At 31.2% G+C, this 18,376-nt stretch overlaps 1 protein-coding gene and 1 long non-coding RNA gene across 3 annotated transcripts in view; one reads left to right on the forward strand and one right to left on the reverse strand.

Moving 5' to 3' along the window:
• The first annotated feature begins 699 nt into the window (after positions 1–699).
• On the forward strand, positions 700–17,735 carry LOC142329716 (uncharacterized). The gene is made up of 3 exons (XR_012757573.1): positions 700–783; positions 5,809–6,033; positions 17,599–17,735. It is a non-coding gene; the product is annotated as an uncharacterized LOC142329716 (long non-coding RNA).
• Positions 8,425–18,376, reverse strand: part of LOC142329714 (uncharacterized) — a 246,437-nt gene continuing 236,485 nt past the window's right edge. The window contains exons 6-7 of one of the 2 annotated variants that reach the window (XM_075374432.1): positions 17,582–17,760; positions 8,425–8,804 (exon numbers count right to left, since the gene is read on the reverse strand). In XM_075374432.1, coding sequence (XP_075230547.1) covers positions 8,463–8,804; positions 17,582–17,760 — 521 coding nt within the window. In that variant the 3' untranslated portion in view covers positions 8,425–8,462. Of the gene's footprint in view, positions 8,805–17,581; positions 17,806–18,376 lie in introns of both variants that reach the window. The other variant, XM_075374431.1, reaches the window with a different exon arrangement.

Raw genomic sequence — 18,376 nt, forward strand, 5'->3', positions numbered from 1 at the left:
GACAGGTAAATTTACTGATGAATATGTATTTCTAAAATGGATGATTCCAGAAAGTTACTAAAGATGATATTTGAGGAATGGTTTAAAGGTCAAGCAATTGGTTATTTACAGATGACTTCAGTGAAGAAAAATCAAGATTTTTGTTTTGTTGTTAATTTATTGTTTACTGGAAAGTTTTGTTTGTAAGAACAGTATATTGAATTATAATGCTGTCTTGGAATTACTACTGTACCAGAAACAATAGGCTAATAAACTACTGCTCCTAATATTTCTGACTTTACTCAAAAGTTAAATTAACTTTCACTGATTTAGGTTGTAAGTGACAGAATCTAACTGTTACCTGTCCACTTCAGGCACAAAATTTATTTTTAGATGAATCCATTTCTTATGTGCTATTGTTATTTTTCAGAGTTGTTTGGTTTTTTAAAATTATAACTACTTTAATTGTAGAGAATTCATCGCTCTGAAGTAGCTATTTCACAGTTAGTTTTGTATTTATACAAACTTCTGTATGTAAAAATACCTTGTTGGTTTCTGGTTTGTCTAGAAATGGTTATAATAAATTAAGTCCAGTTTTCATCATTATTCTTTACATTTATATTGTTCTTTTTAAGTGTTTATTGGAATGTTTAAGAAAGTTTTATATTTTGATTTAAATTATTTAGTGATTTTTTATTTTTTTTCTATAACAATAATAATTTGCTATTCTTTTGCAGTTCTTCGATTTCTGTAACCAAAATGGCATATGAATACATCCTGTTATTCTACAGAAATGGAGAGTTGGTGAGTTTATGTTGTGGTAGGGACCATTCCTCACTAGAACTAGGAAGCTGGTAACAGAATATTTATTGCAACATTGCAGAAATGTCATTAGAGTGAGAATTAGTCAAATTTTTTACTTTTGCCAACTTTCCAATTCATATTTATGCATTACTACCCTCACATTATAAAATAATTTAGTACAATTTTTAATATAAGATTTCTTATGTTTTATAAATTTCTATTAATTTCATTACAACATTAAAGTATGATTTTTGAATTTATTGTTAAATCATGATTTTTATGTAGAATCAGTTTTTATAAGTACATTAATATAACTTTATTCAGTCCTTGAATGATTAAATTTTTTTGTTTAATATTTTATAATTATACTCAGTAATAATGTATTAAAAACAGTAAAAATACATTTTAAGTAATTTATTAAATTTACAGATATGCATTAATGACATATAGTCTTAATATAAACTTCCCAAATATAGTCTTATTATTTGAATAATCCAAATTCCAATTATTTGAAAGTACATTTAATCAAATCTTTTTTTTAATTCTCTAAATTAATTATACATCAGAAGACTTTGCTCTTGAGCATGTATCTCTATAGTCTTCCTTTCTAACACAGGAATAATGTGTTATCATCGCCTTACCATGTTATTACTTTTCTGGCTCTAGTACTTTTGCTGCTGCACAGCATAAATATAAAGGGAAAGTTTAGGCATCAGTGACAAATTTTAGGTATCAGGGTTTTTTTTTAACAGATGGTACTAATATCAACATGTTTTATGTACTTTGCTGTTTATATTGGATATTTTACAATGTTAAAAATTTAATATAAAAAATTATAAAATGTTGATGTGTTGAGGCGATAGTGTATTCCAGTCATAACTGCTACAGATATTTTATTGCTTTAGTAATTTCTTGTTAAAGATTGATTTTTTTAATATTAATTTTACCAATTGGTTATAGCTTGTTTGACAAAGATTTATGATTGTGGTTACAAATATAAAGTAGAGTAAATTATTTTGGTTTGGCTTATTGGTTTTTCATGAAATTTATTCAGAACTTACTCTTACTGACATCCATTGAAGCAAATAAATATATATATATTTTTTTTAATTGTTCAGTGATTTAACAAAAAATTGCAAGATTCTTTTAAAATATACCCTAAATATGATATTATATTAAATTAGACAATCAATACATTTCAATTTTAACATATATGTATGTATTTTTAAAACTAGTAAGATTTATTTAAATGAACATTTGGAATCTTCATACATTTTTTTGATTTAAATAAGAAATATATTTCTTGTAATAAAGAAATTATTTTAATTCTTATCTAAATGAAGCATCATCAGTCATTCTCTAGCATTACAAATTTTAGTTTTCATCTTATTATTTTGTAGTTAGTACCCTGAAAGTGCAGTCTTTATTTGCTAGAATTTTTTATATCTTGATATGAATAACAAAGTTTATGCTTAGGTAAAACATACTCTATGATATTTATATTCAGTAAAATATAAGGAATAAGTAGTACTACTTTGAACAAAATATGCTTCCAGTTCTTAGTTTTTAGCGTTTCTATATTTTTTTTAATTTAACTGTAATGAGAATGAAGCATTAAAATGGCAAACCAGCTTCTTAGTACAGTATTTTTACAATTAATTTTTTATTTATATTTCTGAACTTATTATTTATTTATATTAATTATTAACTTAAAAATTATGGTTTTACCATAAGTTTTAAACCTTTCTGGGATTATTACACATAAAAATTATAATGAATCCATTTATTATGAAATTATTGCAAAACAGATGAACTGGTGAAGTATATAACGTATAGGAATTTGATATTTTGGAGGAAATATGTGGTAAGCACATCCTTTATTAGTACAGGAACATTAATTACAATATGTAAGGAAAATATAATTGTAGAGCTTCAAACAGAGACCCTGATAATCTTTGTAACAAAGAATTTGTCTGTAAAATATGGTAGTTAGGATTGTTGTCTTATTAAATGATCAGATGTGTTTGTGTAAATTCTGCTATACAAATATAACATATTAGTTTACATGTGTGACATCAGAAAAATCTGATTTTTTAAACTGATATTATAAACATCCTTATTGTATTATTTTATATCAAACAAAATTTTTTACAAATATAGATCACATAATTTTAAGTAGTAGAAATAATTGCATTTTTAGTGAATTTTCTTAAAGGAAACATTTTTTTAAAAATGAAATTTACATTCAACATAAGAATTAATATAATAAAATAGTATTAATATAATAAAATTTATTACTACACAGACATTCTGACATATGGTGCATAATACATACACCATATGTTTAACCATGCATATCTAATCATAGAAATTTTTTTATATTTTTAATGTTAAAATAATGCAGCAATTCAAGTTGCATGGAATTTTTTCTGTGCAATCAAATTGCCATAATATAATCTGTTTTAATTCATGTTAATATTGCATTAGTTCAGTATAACAGCTAATTTTACCATCAAACAATTATAATTCAATTTTTTTCTATGAAATATTGTAAATAAATAATTTTTGAATAAATTTTTAATAAAACCTGAGTTGATGTGACTAAAAAATTTTACATATAATTGAGAATTATATATTCTTTTATCTGACCATTACGTACGAAGGTAAGTCAATTATTATCCGCAATTTAGTTATATTTTTGTTTATGTTGGTGGTACTGTGGGGTTGCGTAGATGACGCATGAGTGGTTTAATTGTTGTTATGTCTGTGCAGGTTTGATAGTATTAGGTAAGTTCCGTTATCGCTGCACTGCTGTTAGCCCTGGCTGATCCGCTTTCTGTTTTCACCAAAGAAGAGCAACGTTCAGTGATCCGTTTTTTGTAGTCGGAAGGTGTATCAGGGGCCGAAATTCATCGAAGACTTTCGGTACAATACTGGAACAGTGTGTTGCCGCAACGGAGTGTCTACGAATGGATGGAAAAATTCAAAAATTTTCGCACAAGTGTTACGCACGACGAAGGAGCCGGACGACCGTTTACCTCCACAAATGAGGAAAACATTGAGGGTGCACGTGACATGGCCTACGAAATCATCCACAACAGACTTGGGTTTCATAAAGTCTGTGCAAGATGGTTTCCAAAACAACTCGCACAGTCGCATAAACAAACGCGCTTGGACATCTGCCAAAAACATTTGGATCTCTATGGTAACGAACGGGACATCTTCTTAGACAGAATCATCACTGATGGTGACGAAACACGGATCCATCATTACGAGGCGGAGAGTAAACAGCAGAGTATGGAATGGAAACATCCAAATTCGCCCTGCAAAAGACCCAACCGTCCGCAGGAAAACTACGGTTTTTGGGACCCACAAGGCCTAGTACTGGAACATTATGAGGAAAGGGGCACAACAATAAACAGTGCGCATTACAGTGAGATGCTTACTCCCAAGATGAAGCCTGCAATTCGAAGCAAACGTCGAGAACTGCTGTCGAAAGATGTTGTATTGTAGCCGACAATGCCCGTCCACATACTGCTGCCCACACTGCTGAAACACTCCAGAAACTCAACTTTGAAGTACTGGCTCGTCCTCCGTATAGTCCTGATCTTGCCCCTTCTGACTACCACTTGTTTGGTGTTTGGTCCACTCAAAGAGGCATTAAGGGGCCGTCGATTTACCTCGGACGAAACAGTGAAAGAAGTGGTGCATTCCTGGTTCGCAGCTCAACCGAAAACCTTCTTTTATGAGGGCATCAGGAAGCTTGTGCAACAATGGACCAAGTGTGTTGAAATAAAAGGGGACAATGTTGAAAAATGATGTAGCTATAAGTTTCTTATTTGTATTACAATAAAATTTATAACAAGGTTGCGGACAATAATTGACTTACCCTCGTACTATCAAATCAATTAAACAATTTTCAAAAATCTAAGGCAAATTTTATAAATGAAATGTATTATTTTAGATTTTAATGGGTTTATTGCTCATTATACAATACCATACCAATTCAGTGTTTATAAATGTCATTTGCATTGTTTCATTAAACAAATGCCCAAACCTACCCTTATTTACATTTATTTGGTAAATTTCTACCTAAAACTAAGGAATGATTATTTTAATGTTTACATATGCTGACATTGAATTAGAACAGTATGTAGTTTGTTTACATATTAATTCTTGCCAGTCATATTTATAAAAAGCTCGGCCATTATATTGTGAATGTATAGAAGTGCAGATGTAATGCACATGAGAGTATAGAGTTAAGTGAATGATACACTTTATTTTCTACTTAAGATAAAATTGTGAGAGTTCTTAATAAAATTTGTTAAATTAAATTTATTTGGGCAGCTCATTTTCCATTTTCATTCTGGAATTTAAGTGTTAAAAACTAAAAAAAAAGAAATCTCTACGAATTGATTATAATTTTAGGATTTTTTTCTGTTTGTTTATGCTAACTCTGGAATGAGGTATCCAAAATCTTTTCAAAGAGCAGTGAGAGCTACCCAACAATATTGAAATAATTAGTACACCTACCATTGACAGAAAAATTAAAAATTTAATTTTTAGTTTTTACTTAATTACTGAGATATCTCTGCTGGCAGTAGGATTAATCTACCTATTCCTACTGTTGGGAGAAGGAGAGCAATTGTGGACTTTCATTGGATTATAAGATCAGAATCCCATCAACAGAATGATTAATAAAATATGAAAAGCAACAGAAATTAGAGAACAAGAACAAAATTTTGTTTTTATGACTAATCAAACAACAAGAAAGAATGGATTTGAAAATATTTTTTTGGGGAAAATTACGATACAAATATTGTAATTGGATTCTAGAATAGTTATTCTGCTTATATTTTTAGTTATTATTTTTTTAAACATCTTTACTAGCAATGCAATCATGCAATTAAAGTTTCTGATTCAGTTCATTATTTCTTGAAAAAATAAAAATAAATATCAGGTAATTCTTTTTTTATTCCTTATGTGATTCATTATATAAAATATAGTTATTTTTCTCACATACAGGTACACTAAGCAACTCAACAAGACCTTATAATAAATATTACACCTCATAAGCATGGATGACTTGGCAGATAGGTAGAGTATTTACATTTCCAGGGTTCAGTTTGTTTAGTATTTATTTCCCATGAAACTGAAGAATTAATTACCAAAAGAAATGATAATAGAAAGGAATTTGAGAAAAAGATGAGGAACCTTAATCCACATTATACAAGAGAGAAGACTAAATTAGTAAGTAATTTTCTTTTTTATTAGTTAGAGACTGAGGTGAGTGATTTATTTTTTGTAATTTGTTTAGCTAGATGATGTTCTGATTCCTTAAATCAAAATCATCCATAATTCTATGTTCAATGAATGCCAGGGAATTTTTTTTTAAAAGAATCTGTTCTGTTTGTCTTTTTTAGTTTATAATTAAATATGATTGGATTCTTATATACTTTTTTTTTGGAATGGAACTTTCAGGTAAGCATGAAAAGTTTTCATTCCTGGTAGGAGAAATATTAATTCAAATCATCATGATTTAGATTTAACTTTTGAATGACAAACCAAATCAAATTTTAAAAATAATATGTTTTGGTCCTCACTACTGATGATGATTTACTTCTTTAACATGGTCACATGTGCAAAATGTTTTTATGTTAAGGTATTAAAAACTTATTTTTATAAAATTTGGTTCGGTTTATTATTTAAGAATTTTATAGTTTTAAATCATTTGTACTGCCAACCATAAAAATATTTCAACTTAAATAACCATTTCTGATTTTTCTTTGTTTGCACTAATGTTTTCATTAGTCATATATTTTTATTGATTTACTATTTTGTGAAGTTTCTTGTTTGTGTTAGTACATTGAGTCCAGTAGTTCTCAAACTTTCTTTTTTTTTAAAAAACACTCAAAGAATTTGTTCTAATCAGTGATGATAATAAAAAGGGATAAAATTATCTTTAAATGTAGTTGCTTTTGCAGCATTAATATGCATTACTGGGGAATGTATAAAAACTTAATGTTGTATTATTATTATGAATGATGATTTAAATACTTAGTGGAAGAAAAGCAATTTTTTCAACATAAATTTCAATTTTCAGTTAATCAACAAAAATGTAGATCAATAATCTACTGTTTCCATCCTGGTTATAGATATTTTGATCTTCTGAGATATTGTGGACATCATCCCCACTATTGGGGCCCTTGATAATTCTTTAGGAAAGAATTGTTTTATAATCACTAGCAAGCAAATACTCTTTCCCCACTGTGTACAATTTCAAATGCTCTTATTCCATTCCTTTCTGTGCATTTCTGTTAAATTCTCTCTGGGTTGATGCTAAAGATCTGAGAACCTCTACAGTCTCTACATCCTTACTATTTGTACATTTTGGTTGAGGGGGCAGTTTTGCTTAAGGACCTAACCAGGAAGAGACTTAGTTCATATCAGTATCTGTACAAAATCCCAACCATGAGGCGAGATACTGGATAAGGTTTCTTAAATGTATCCTAATACAAAACAATATAATCACTAACTAAAAGTTATCAAATAATTTTAGTAATTTTCCATAAAGATTAATTAGAACATAAAGGTATTTTGTAGTGTTGGTGTAAATTAACTGACCTCAAGCCACAAAATAAATAAGTCCTTCACAAACTTTACTGCCATACATCTTCTGTGATTTAAGATCCTGATATAAATTTATTTTCTAGTGGTTAAAAAACTGTTAAGATTGAGTTCAGTTTACATCTGTACTTAAATTATATATACCAAAATACAGTTTTAATTTTTCAAAATTTAAAAATGTTATTCTTACATTTAGTTTAGTGAAAGTTCTTTAATTACCTTATTCTTCTACCCTCATTGATTTAATTCGTTACTTGATTTACATTGTTGAAAGTTCTTTTATTAACTTATTCTTCTATTCTCATTGATTTATTTTGTTAAGAATCCCAAAATCTGTTCCATAGACCTAAGTGTGAAATCACTGTGTGAAATTGTTTTGTTTTTACCCAAATTTTAGGATTTTTTAGACATACATTTAAAAATCATTCCAAATTTTATCTTTAATTGTATAAATTTTAAATAGGATCTTTTTTTAATCTAAAAAAATTGTAGTTATATCTTGTCACTGAATTTTAGGTTTTGTTATATAGCTGTTTTAATTATTTTTTACACTGCAGAGGTAGTTACTTTAAATTTAGTTAGTATCAAATTTTTCAAGTTAATTTTTCTACTTATAAGTCTCGTCATTATTTAAATTGTTACATAGTTATAAAATTGTATTTTCTGTATAACCGTACACTTCTTATTGAAGTACAGTTTTTAAAGATATACTGCATGTCTTGTAAGATTATTTAATGTTCTTGCAGAAAAATATAATTTAATATATGAAACATTAAAATATATATATTCACACCTAAGCATAATGTGGTGAAACACGCATAATTTAATATATATTTACATATATTTTTTGTATGTATTTTAATATTATACATGAATGGGAGGTTTGTCATTAAACATAAAACATACGATTATGTTTTACTGTTTAAAACATTAAACACAGTTTTAAACTGATATTATTAAATAAAATTGTTTATCTTCAATTTTTAATACATATTTATACAAGTAAAACTGGAAGCTCTGAAGGCAATAACATTAAAAAAGATATATATTTTTTAATGACGAATTTGTGATGAATATTGTTGGTTGTTGTGTGTATTCCATTCTGTAGATATTGAAGCAGATGCTGATGTAGATGCTGAGGTTGTTGGTAGAGCATTATCATAGCTCGGAAGAGGATTCTCATAAAGTGAAAGTGGGGGTAGAGTCGATGATATTATACCATTGCCGCTACTTTGGTCTAGTGATGAATTACTTATATCCTCACTTTGGGAAAACAAACCTCCTTCTGAATCTTGTCGTTCCGCATTATGTGTATTGCAGTTAACATCACTGGAACCATCCAGTATAGCTTCACTACTCTTTGATGTCCAACCATTTTCTCTTCTTTCTTGTAACTAGATAAAGAAATATAGGCCCAATTTTACTCATATATTTTTACCAGAAGCTTAAATTTTTAATATCTAAAATAAATCATTTTATCTATTATCTAAATCTTTTGTTTAATCAGTTGACTCATATTTCTGTGACAGAATTAGTTGATGTATTCAAGTAAATTGTCTGAACAGTAATAAGTTAAGGAGTACCAGATCTGATGAGGAACCTACCGGGTTGGTCTAGTGGTGAACGCGTCTTCCCAAATCAGCTGATGTGGAAGTCGAGAGTTCCAGCATTCAAGTCCTAGTAAAGCCAGTTATTTTTACACGGATTTGAATACTAGATCGTGGATATCGGTGTTCTTTGGTGGTTGGGTTTCAATTAACCACACATCTCAGGAATGGTCGAACTGAGAATGTACAAGACTACACTTCATTTACACTCATACATATCATCCTCTGAAGTATTATCTGAACGGTAGTTACCGGAGGCTAAACAGGAAAAAGAAAGATCTGATAAGGATCAAATCTTTATTTAGGAGACCACTATCCATCCATCATCAAATGTTTTTCCTTTTTTGAAATTTTTAGGGTGTGTGACCATAAGAATAAGTTACAAAAAATTGAATTCACATTATTATCCTGTTAATATGAATATGAACCAATTTAGGACATAAGCTATTTTATAAAACATTTTAAATTATTAACAACCTACTTTTAAATTATATCGATATTAATCTTTCTTTGGATATTTGGAACTTAATTATATAGCTCCTTCTGTATAGAATGATGTTGTTTTTAATGGCATCCATTTAAAACTGTATGAAACCTTAATATGTAATCAATAATATATTTCATCTGTGTTTTCATTATGCTTATTTATTTAATGTGTTATTTTTGTCAACTCTAGTGTTTGTAAATTCCATATGGTTAAATTTGATTTTTGAATGTTGTATATAAATTTTGCATATTGTCAGTAATGTATGTGTATTTTCATGAGATAATTTGCAAAATTTAATTTAGTTTTTGTAATTTAAATTTGTGTTTTTATATCTGTGGGTGAAGGTACATCCAGTCTATGTGATACAGTACTTACTGCATTTTTATACTCCTAGATTGCTATGACTGTCAGAGTATTTTATTTGAAAGTTAATTAACAGTATGATTTTGTGCACTTGTTTGTAGTTTGGCAAATGATACAGTAACCTGTGTCACAATTCATCATGCAGTTGTTTAATTTAATGATCCAGTTTCCTGATCATAAATTTGTTTATAGTAAGGGAAAAGTTTTTTTTTTGTTCCACAAATAGTTTATTTACAATCAGTTTTTACAATGGAACCATAAGTAAATAGTATTATAGCAATCATGTGATATGAGCTTCTTAATTATCTCCCATAATAATTCAATCAATACTTGAGGATAAACAAAAAAGTAATGAAAGTTATCATTAAGCAAAGTACTTAAGTACAAGAATACATCCACATTCACATTGTGGTTCACAAAGAAAAAACAATTAACAAATAAATAATAAAAAAATAAACAAATAAACATATCTGTATACATGTACATAAGTAAGTTCAACAAATGTCATTAGTGAGAGGATAGACAAATAACAATTTAGATAATAATAAGAACAATATAACAAATATCACTTAAAAAAAATAGTAAACAAGAATATTAATAATAGGATTGATGATAATAATAGCAATCTGTCATCTAGTATTCCCCAAATCTAGCACATGGAGACATTTCAACCTACAGAGTTTCTTGCTGTTATAAAGCAGATTGATTTCTACGTGGTTGACATGATTTTATAAATGCTGTTCGTATCTATTACTGTATTGTTTCTCAACCTCATGAACAGATGGAAGCTCTAGGTATTTGTTAATCTCATCGTTCCGTGTGAACCATGGTGCCTCCACAATTGTCTGTCACCTTGTTTTGGAAACGTATGATGTCGACATTACTTTACTTGTTCCCCATAATTGCATCATAAGTCTGTCCAGATTTGAAATAAGACAACTTTATATATATATCAGAATTTTATTAGACAGTGAGATATGTGAGTTTTCCTCAGAAGACAATGAATGTAGTTCCTTATATTTCACGTACAGCTGTTTTTTTTCTCCTTCATGTTATATTTCCAGGTCAAACACTGATCTAGGTGCAACTGAACACGCTCTGATTGTGGCATCAAAACACCATCCAAGTTCACAGTGGAACAGTCACTTCTTCTCATGGTGAATGTGATGTGCTTTGATTTATACTTATTAACTCTTTATAAATAATATAATATTATTTTTTCAGCCTCTGCAAAGTACAGAATTAGAGAAAACTATTACCTTTAATTTTTTATGTTCATCAAAACGTTTTTGGTTCCAAGCCCATCTTCAGTGATATTTTAATAAATTCTTCTTTGTTTATATTTACACAATAATTTTAGCTTTTTATATTTTATTTTGTAAAAATTGTTTGTTAACAAAATTTAAAACATTTAAAAAAATTTCAGAACAAACATTTGCTTATTCAAGGGAATGAAAAAGTATTGCATTAAAATAAAAATATCACTGAAGATGGGCTTGGGCCCGAAAACCTTTTGATGAACATAAAAAAGTAAAGGTAAGAGTGTTCTCTAATTCTATACTTTGCAGAGGCAGAAAAAATAATATTATATATAGTTATTTAATGTACAGAGGAAAAAATGAACTATAAAAAATTTAATCTAAATATATTAATTATTAACTTTTAGCTGCCATTAATTTAATCATGCACAGATAATGTCTAACACTGATTGCAGTCCTCTCAAGGCTAGTTCCAGGATCTTTGTCAGTGGTAAGGATAGCTCTGTCATTGGTGAATGAGGCGACGGTGCAATTTTCCAGGGTTAGGAGGCCCACAGTGAATATTGAATTTAGTTCAAGACCCAGCACTAAGTCCTTAGATGTACCCAACCTGGTGTAAAAGATTTTTGATAACTCATCATTACATCTAATTTGGGAGAAATAACCCTCAACATAATTTTTTAAGACTAGGTATTGGGCTTGAGGAAGTTTTAGTTTTAATTTATAGACTAGACCAGGCAACCAGACCTTGTCAAAGACCTGTTGGATATCTAAGAAAGCCACTAAGCAGAATTTTCTTTCCTCTAGACATCCACTGATGATGTTGTCAACTCAATGTGGTTGTTCAATGGTGGAGTGGTCATCACTGAACCCAAATTGGTGGTCTGGAATGACTTCTTCACGCTCTCAAACTGGCCAAAGCCTGGAAAATAATATCTTTTCGAATAGTTTGGATGTGACTCTTAAGAAGCTAATTAATCTGTAAGAAGAAACCTTGTGTGTAGGTTTCCCTGGTTTCAAGATCATTACTACCTGAAATACCTTCCATTCTGCTTGGAAGCAAGACATTTGTAGAACAACATTAAAGACTTCTTTAATGTATGCAATGCCCTTCAAGGAGAACATATCCATCATTTTGGGTTACTAAATCATAAATCATTTTGTGTTACTAAATAAATTTTTTTGTTACCAAATCATATTGTGTGGCTTTATTCAGTCGCCTTCTCAGGATCATTAGCTGCAGCAATTTCCTTGTTGTGATTGGTGTAATTGGAAAGCTGACTGGTATTGAGCTTTCTAAGAAGTATTTAATTTCTGTCATCAGGACCCTCATCATGTAATTGAAATGTTAAGCCTAAGTGTGAAGTAAATAGATCAGTTTTCTCTTTGTCATTCCTCACCCATCATCCATTAAACCCCTGTAATGCTGATAGCATTGGTGTGGGTTGTCAAAGTCCTTCGTGGCCTTCCATAGGGTGCATCTGTATGTATCTTTCAGGTCAGAAAAATTTCCAATATAATCTTTGAATGTTTCCAATAGTTCTTAATAACCTCCTCAGCCTCCATGCAACCCTATTAAGAAGTGTTCTGTCTTCTGGTCTCCTGAACCGTTGCCATTTTTGTCTGAGACACCTTTTTGGGCCAATTAGATCTATCAACTCTATTGGAGAATTAGTGTTTGTGCTTGAATATATTTCCTGGGGTGTAGATCACCACGCACCTTTCTACATTTCTGAAGTTAAAAAGTATGTTGTGTAGTCAATACATTTTGGGGTATCAAATGGGAATAGGTCAATAATCAGTTTCTCCTCTAGCCAATCTACATAAGACTCCCAATCCGTTCTTTTGGTATGAAGGATAGGCTTCCTTTTCTTCCTAAACATCGTCATACTTATATAAGTAAAATGGGTAAGTGATCTGACAAGTCATAGCTGTTTTCTATCAAACTGTATATAGATAATACACCCAAAGTGATATAAATGTCAAGTAAATAAGGGATCTTTGTTAGATCCATAGGTCAGTATGTTGGTTGAAATCCTAAGACCAAATTCAGATATAGATTTAGAATGCAACTCCTCAACATCTTTTCCCAGTTGTTGTCAACTAAGAATCCTACGATGGATCTTTCACATTCTAGGCCCCTCCAGAAATAAACCTGGAACCATATCTTGCAAAGTATTCGGAGAATAACTCGTTCATTATAGTGTGATGAGGAGGACAGTATGTCATAGACAGACTTAAAAGTCCCAACCAATCTGCAACCTCCACAATGGTCGCTTAAATCTGGTTAGTTAGAAATCAGGCAGTTGGTGATGTCACAAAAACTTCTTATCACAGATTCCCAATGTGCTCTCCCATATAGGTGATTTGTCATGTACACTGAGAGACCTTGAAGTCTAAGGTAATTGCCATTTGTGAACTGTAACTCTGATATCAGTACCAGGAAATCAGTAATTGCCATAGTTTCTAGTTCTTCCTGTCTAGAAATTGGACTGTTAACCTAAGATAAGAGAGATAAGTTTACCTTAATTTTGTCTTGCATGTTTAATTTTATTACTAATATGTATGTTTTTCTTTGTTGAACAAATCAATCAATAACTCTAGTGTATTTTTAATGCTTAATATCCTAAAACACAAATTTGCAGAAACACAAATTTTCTTGAAAGATTTTTATAATGACTTCAAGAATTTTATATTAGAATTGTTTACTTGTTCATTTCTTTACATAAGTTTGGATATCTTTAAACATTTATAGCTCATTCCAGAAGACTCTATTGTGATTTATTGATTCTGTAGGTTTCCAGTTAACCCACCGGGTTGGTCTAGTGGTTAACGCGTCTTCCCAAATCAGCTGATTTGGAATTCGAAAGTTACAGCGTTCAAGTCCTAGTAAAGCCAGATATTTTCACATGGATTTGAATACTAGATCGTGGATACCGGTGTTCTTTGGTGGTTGGGTTTCAATTAACCACACATCTCAGGAATGGTCGAACTGAGAATGTACAAGACTAACACTTCATTTACACTCATACATATCATCCTCATTCATCCTCTGAAGAATTATCTAAACGGTAGTTACCGGAGGCTAAACAGGAAAAAGAAAAAGAAGAAGAAGGTTTCCAGTCAGGTTTCAGCAATGAAAGAGAAACACATGTTTATTTTTAGAGAAAAGAACTAATTTTACATTCATTAGTGCTGAATAAGATCTTGAAAAAATTATTTGATGTTTAACAATGGCTGGGTACTGAATTCATTTTTTTGATTTTTTGATAATCTTTTTTGATTCATAAGATTTATAAATTAGTAGTAATAAATGTTATTTTGAATAATTTTAAACATTCATACAGTATCATAACCATTTATTTAATTTCTTTTACTTGTTTTTAAGTATTCAGTATTTATTATCTATTCCTAATTGGTAGAATTTTTCTTAGTTAACCGTTAATAACATCATTCCACTTTTTCCAATTAACTAAATTTGGAGACCGACATTTTTGTTCTGCTTCAGCTTTTCTGGAAGAATGTGGACAACTGGCACTGCAAAGTATTTTCTTTTTAAAGAATTAATATTATTATGTGAAACCTTTTAAGTTCCAATTTATGGTATATAGAAATTTATATTTAAAAAAAAACACAGTAAGTAGCATTCATTTTTGTAATTTTTATTTTAAAATTTATTAATAAAGTTTATTTTAGATGGTTAGTCAGATATTTTTCTTTATCTGCCAATAAAATTAATACTTAATAAATAGAAACTATTTCAATTTTTAAGACTAGACTATTTTTACAGCATTTACGGTGGTTCCCCCTAGGCTGTGTGTTGAAAATCTTATTCACATCATATTTCACTGGATACAGTTTAACATTCATTTCATATGGTAACCCTCTTTTTTAAAATGATGATTCTTTTAAATTTACCATGATTCCTTTTTTTAAATATAATTCAATATAATTTTTTTTGAAAAGATCTGCAAAGTCTCATAATTTAGTTTTAAGAAATTTATTTTAATCAAGTTTCGTGCATTTTTCTATAATTTTGCATACAAATGTACAATGTTTAGTTTGACACTCAAATTAATGGTCAAATTTTGTGGCTTGAAAATACCCAAAATTACTGGTTCAATTTCATACAGATATGCTGTAGTAGTGTATCTGAAGTTGTGGATATAAAAATTTTATGAGGATTGGTGGAGTCATTTTTGAGTTACACTTAATTTAAGGTTGAAAAAATACATACAATGGGAGCCAGGGACTGAAAAGGGATGGTGAAAATGAAGGCCCTGCAAATTAATGTCAATAGAAGCATAGCCGTTCACGATTTAGTGTGGAAGTTGGCCATTGATTTTAGTGTTGATTTTTTACTTATAACAGAACCAAACAGAAGGGTGGTTGCGACTGAGGACTGGCTTGTAGATATGAATGGAAATGCGGCTATCAACAATGTTTCCGGTCTCCATGCAGTTTTAAATATATCCCAAGGTGATGGTTACGCTCCCTGCTCACTGGTCTCTGCCTATGTTTCTCCTAACTGCGGTCAAAGCTTGGTTGTAGATGACCGTCTCTGAGAGAGGTGGACCGCATGTGATGGAGTGGAATGTTCTGGATGATGAGGTTGCTTCTGATCATCGGCCATTACTTTTTTCTGTCTTGTGTGATCGAATAGCTCACCACTCCTCCTCCAGAGTTTGGTGGCCTACCGTGGTCCACTCAGAGAATCATGGAGGCGGCTGCAGCCACTTTAGTTCCTCTATATAATGTAAGTCCTGAGAACTTAATGACTGACTTTCAGGATCATGTAGTTTGGGCAGGCCATTGGACGGGAACATCAAGAAAAGTGTTTATTGGTGGTTGAACACCAGTGCTGGGTTAAGGTCGGCTGCATTTGCTCAGAGACAGCGCCTCCAACAGACCAGAGCATGTAATGATGGAGTCATCAAATTAATTAGCCAGCCAAAAGTTAATTTAACCAGCCAGAAGTTCAATAACAGAGTTGTTATTGAACTTCTGGCGTTTGGCAAAAAGGGAACTTTGTTATGCAATCAAAAAAGCCAAGGAAGTTGCTTGGCAAAGACTAATCAAGGAGCTGGATGAGAATCTGTGGGGACGAGCCTATCAGATCGTTTCAAAGAAACTAGGTCGTCTTCTGCCCAAACTGTCTAGAGACCAGGCATTAAGGCGGTCCTAGAATGAAAGTTTGCTCTCACTCGAACTTGAAGGTGATGCCCAAATTATTGCATATGCTGATGATTTGGCAGTATTAGTTTCAGGCAGGTTGGAGGAAGAAGTAGAAGATTCAGCTTCTCGTGCGGTGGTAAAAGTTAGTGCTTGGTTGGCCGACAGGAAGGTGAGCTTGGCCTCTCACACAGCCTGTTTGGCAGTGGTAGAGGCAGCTCCAGAATATTGTAATTCAAGTGGATGGAGAGAGTAGCCACGTTGGGGTGCGTAAAGTACCTTGGCGTGTGGCTTGAGAAGAATGGATGGACGTTTAAATGCCCACCTAAATGAGAGGAGAGCCAACCTTGAAGGGCTGACCCCTGCAAACATTATGGAGTTTATGTTGCGGGGACAGTGTGAATGGTCTACAGTGGTGAGGATGGTGACGGAAATATTCAAAACCAAGGAGGAAAAGTATAGGATTTGGGGTTCAGGCCAAACATAGCTGATGGCGATTTTCGACAAGTAGGAAGATCAGGATTGGATTTCCAGGAACAGTCTTTGTAAAGACCTCAAGACACAAAAAGGGTGAAGACCGAGACCGGAGAGTGTGGGAAGATGGACAGCCTCCTGTGGAGCCGTCCTTTGTCCACACTTGCTGGGTGGAGGATAGCAATGAAGCACAAGGACTCCTGATCCTCCGATCTCAAAGGGACTGAGTAATGCTTTATTGCGGATCAGGCGCTGGAGTGGGAGAGTTGGTGAGGTGGTTAGGTGTAGTCAGTAGGGCGCAGGAACACATACACTTTTTTAATAATATCTAGTGGAACCTGTTGCGAGTCCAACGTTGCCCCTTTTGGAGTGTACATAACTGGCATTCCCCCCTCATCAATAACAAAAAAAAAGAAGCAGGCCAAGTTAGAAGCGTGGTTTATTATGATGCTGTAAGTTGGAATGTTGTCATTTCTTTATCTTCAGTATGCATTGTCAGCAATATTAAACCAAATTAAATTAATGGAAAGTCAGTCCTCTTGCACAGAACTGCTCAAGAATTTAGTTAATATATTGTTTAATAAATTGTTTTTGTATGCATAGTTATTCTCATTGTAAATTTGCTACTATAATTTTTCTCCCTTGTAAAATTTCATTATTATAAAACATCTTAGAACTAAGGTGTTACAGTAAAATCTATTAAATTTCATAACATTAATTTGTTGAGTCACCCTGCGGAGTTGTAGGGATAGTATTAAAGAAAGTTACATTAAAAAAAATAAATGATCAATATATTTATTCAGTTATACCTGTGTCTCACTTTCAGCCGCTAGCGGTCCAAGAAGTTGATCTGTTGAATGCGGGCTTGGAGAAACAGATGTTGCTTCTCTCTGCTTTGCTGCTTGAGCTGCCATCCGTAATTCGTGTTCTCTTTCATATCGTTTGGCACTATAACTTCGTAGTGATGTCGCACTGCTGTGTACTGAAGCTATACTCAGTTGACGTGAACCTGGTACAGTCAGCTCCATCAGTTCTAACAAAATGATATGTCTAATTCACTAGAAAGCAGTAACATGCACTTGTAAAAAAATAATCATTTTTTCTCTTTCAACTGAAATATGTTTTGTTTTCTCTTGTTATCAAATTTTATTTTAATAAAGTGGTGAAAAAAAGGTTTTTAATTATTATCCAATATATATTTAAACATATTGTATAATACAATAAAAATATTCATGCTTTTAACTAAAAAAAAAAAAAATATACATTATGTGCTATTTACATCAATTTGGTTTAACACATGCAGGACAGGCCAATATTTTAAAATTTAGAAAGTCTTTTATAAGTGTTTTTTTTTTAAAATCATTGCAGTGCAGAATCCTTTGTAAAACAGTAATTGTTACAAAGTTCTCTAGGATCTTCAGCTCTTTCTGAAATTGTTCATCTAGATTTTTTAAATAGTTATATGACTATTTAAAAAATAATCTTGATTTAAAAAATCGATATATAAAAAAATTACTTAATCACTACTTAAGGAATGAATAAATCTATATATACGTATATGTATGACTCTACCAATCTCCATGACAGAGTGGTAATATCTCTGA

Source organism: Lycorma delicatula, chromosome 9 (assembly GCF_047948215.1).
Source record: "Lycorma delicatula isolate Av1 chromosome 9, ASM4794821v1, whole genome shotgun sequence".
NCBI classification, from domain to species: Eukaryota; Metazoa; Arthropoda; class Insecta; order Hemiptera; family Fulgoridae; genus Lycorma; species Lycorma delicatula.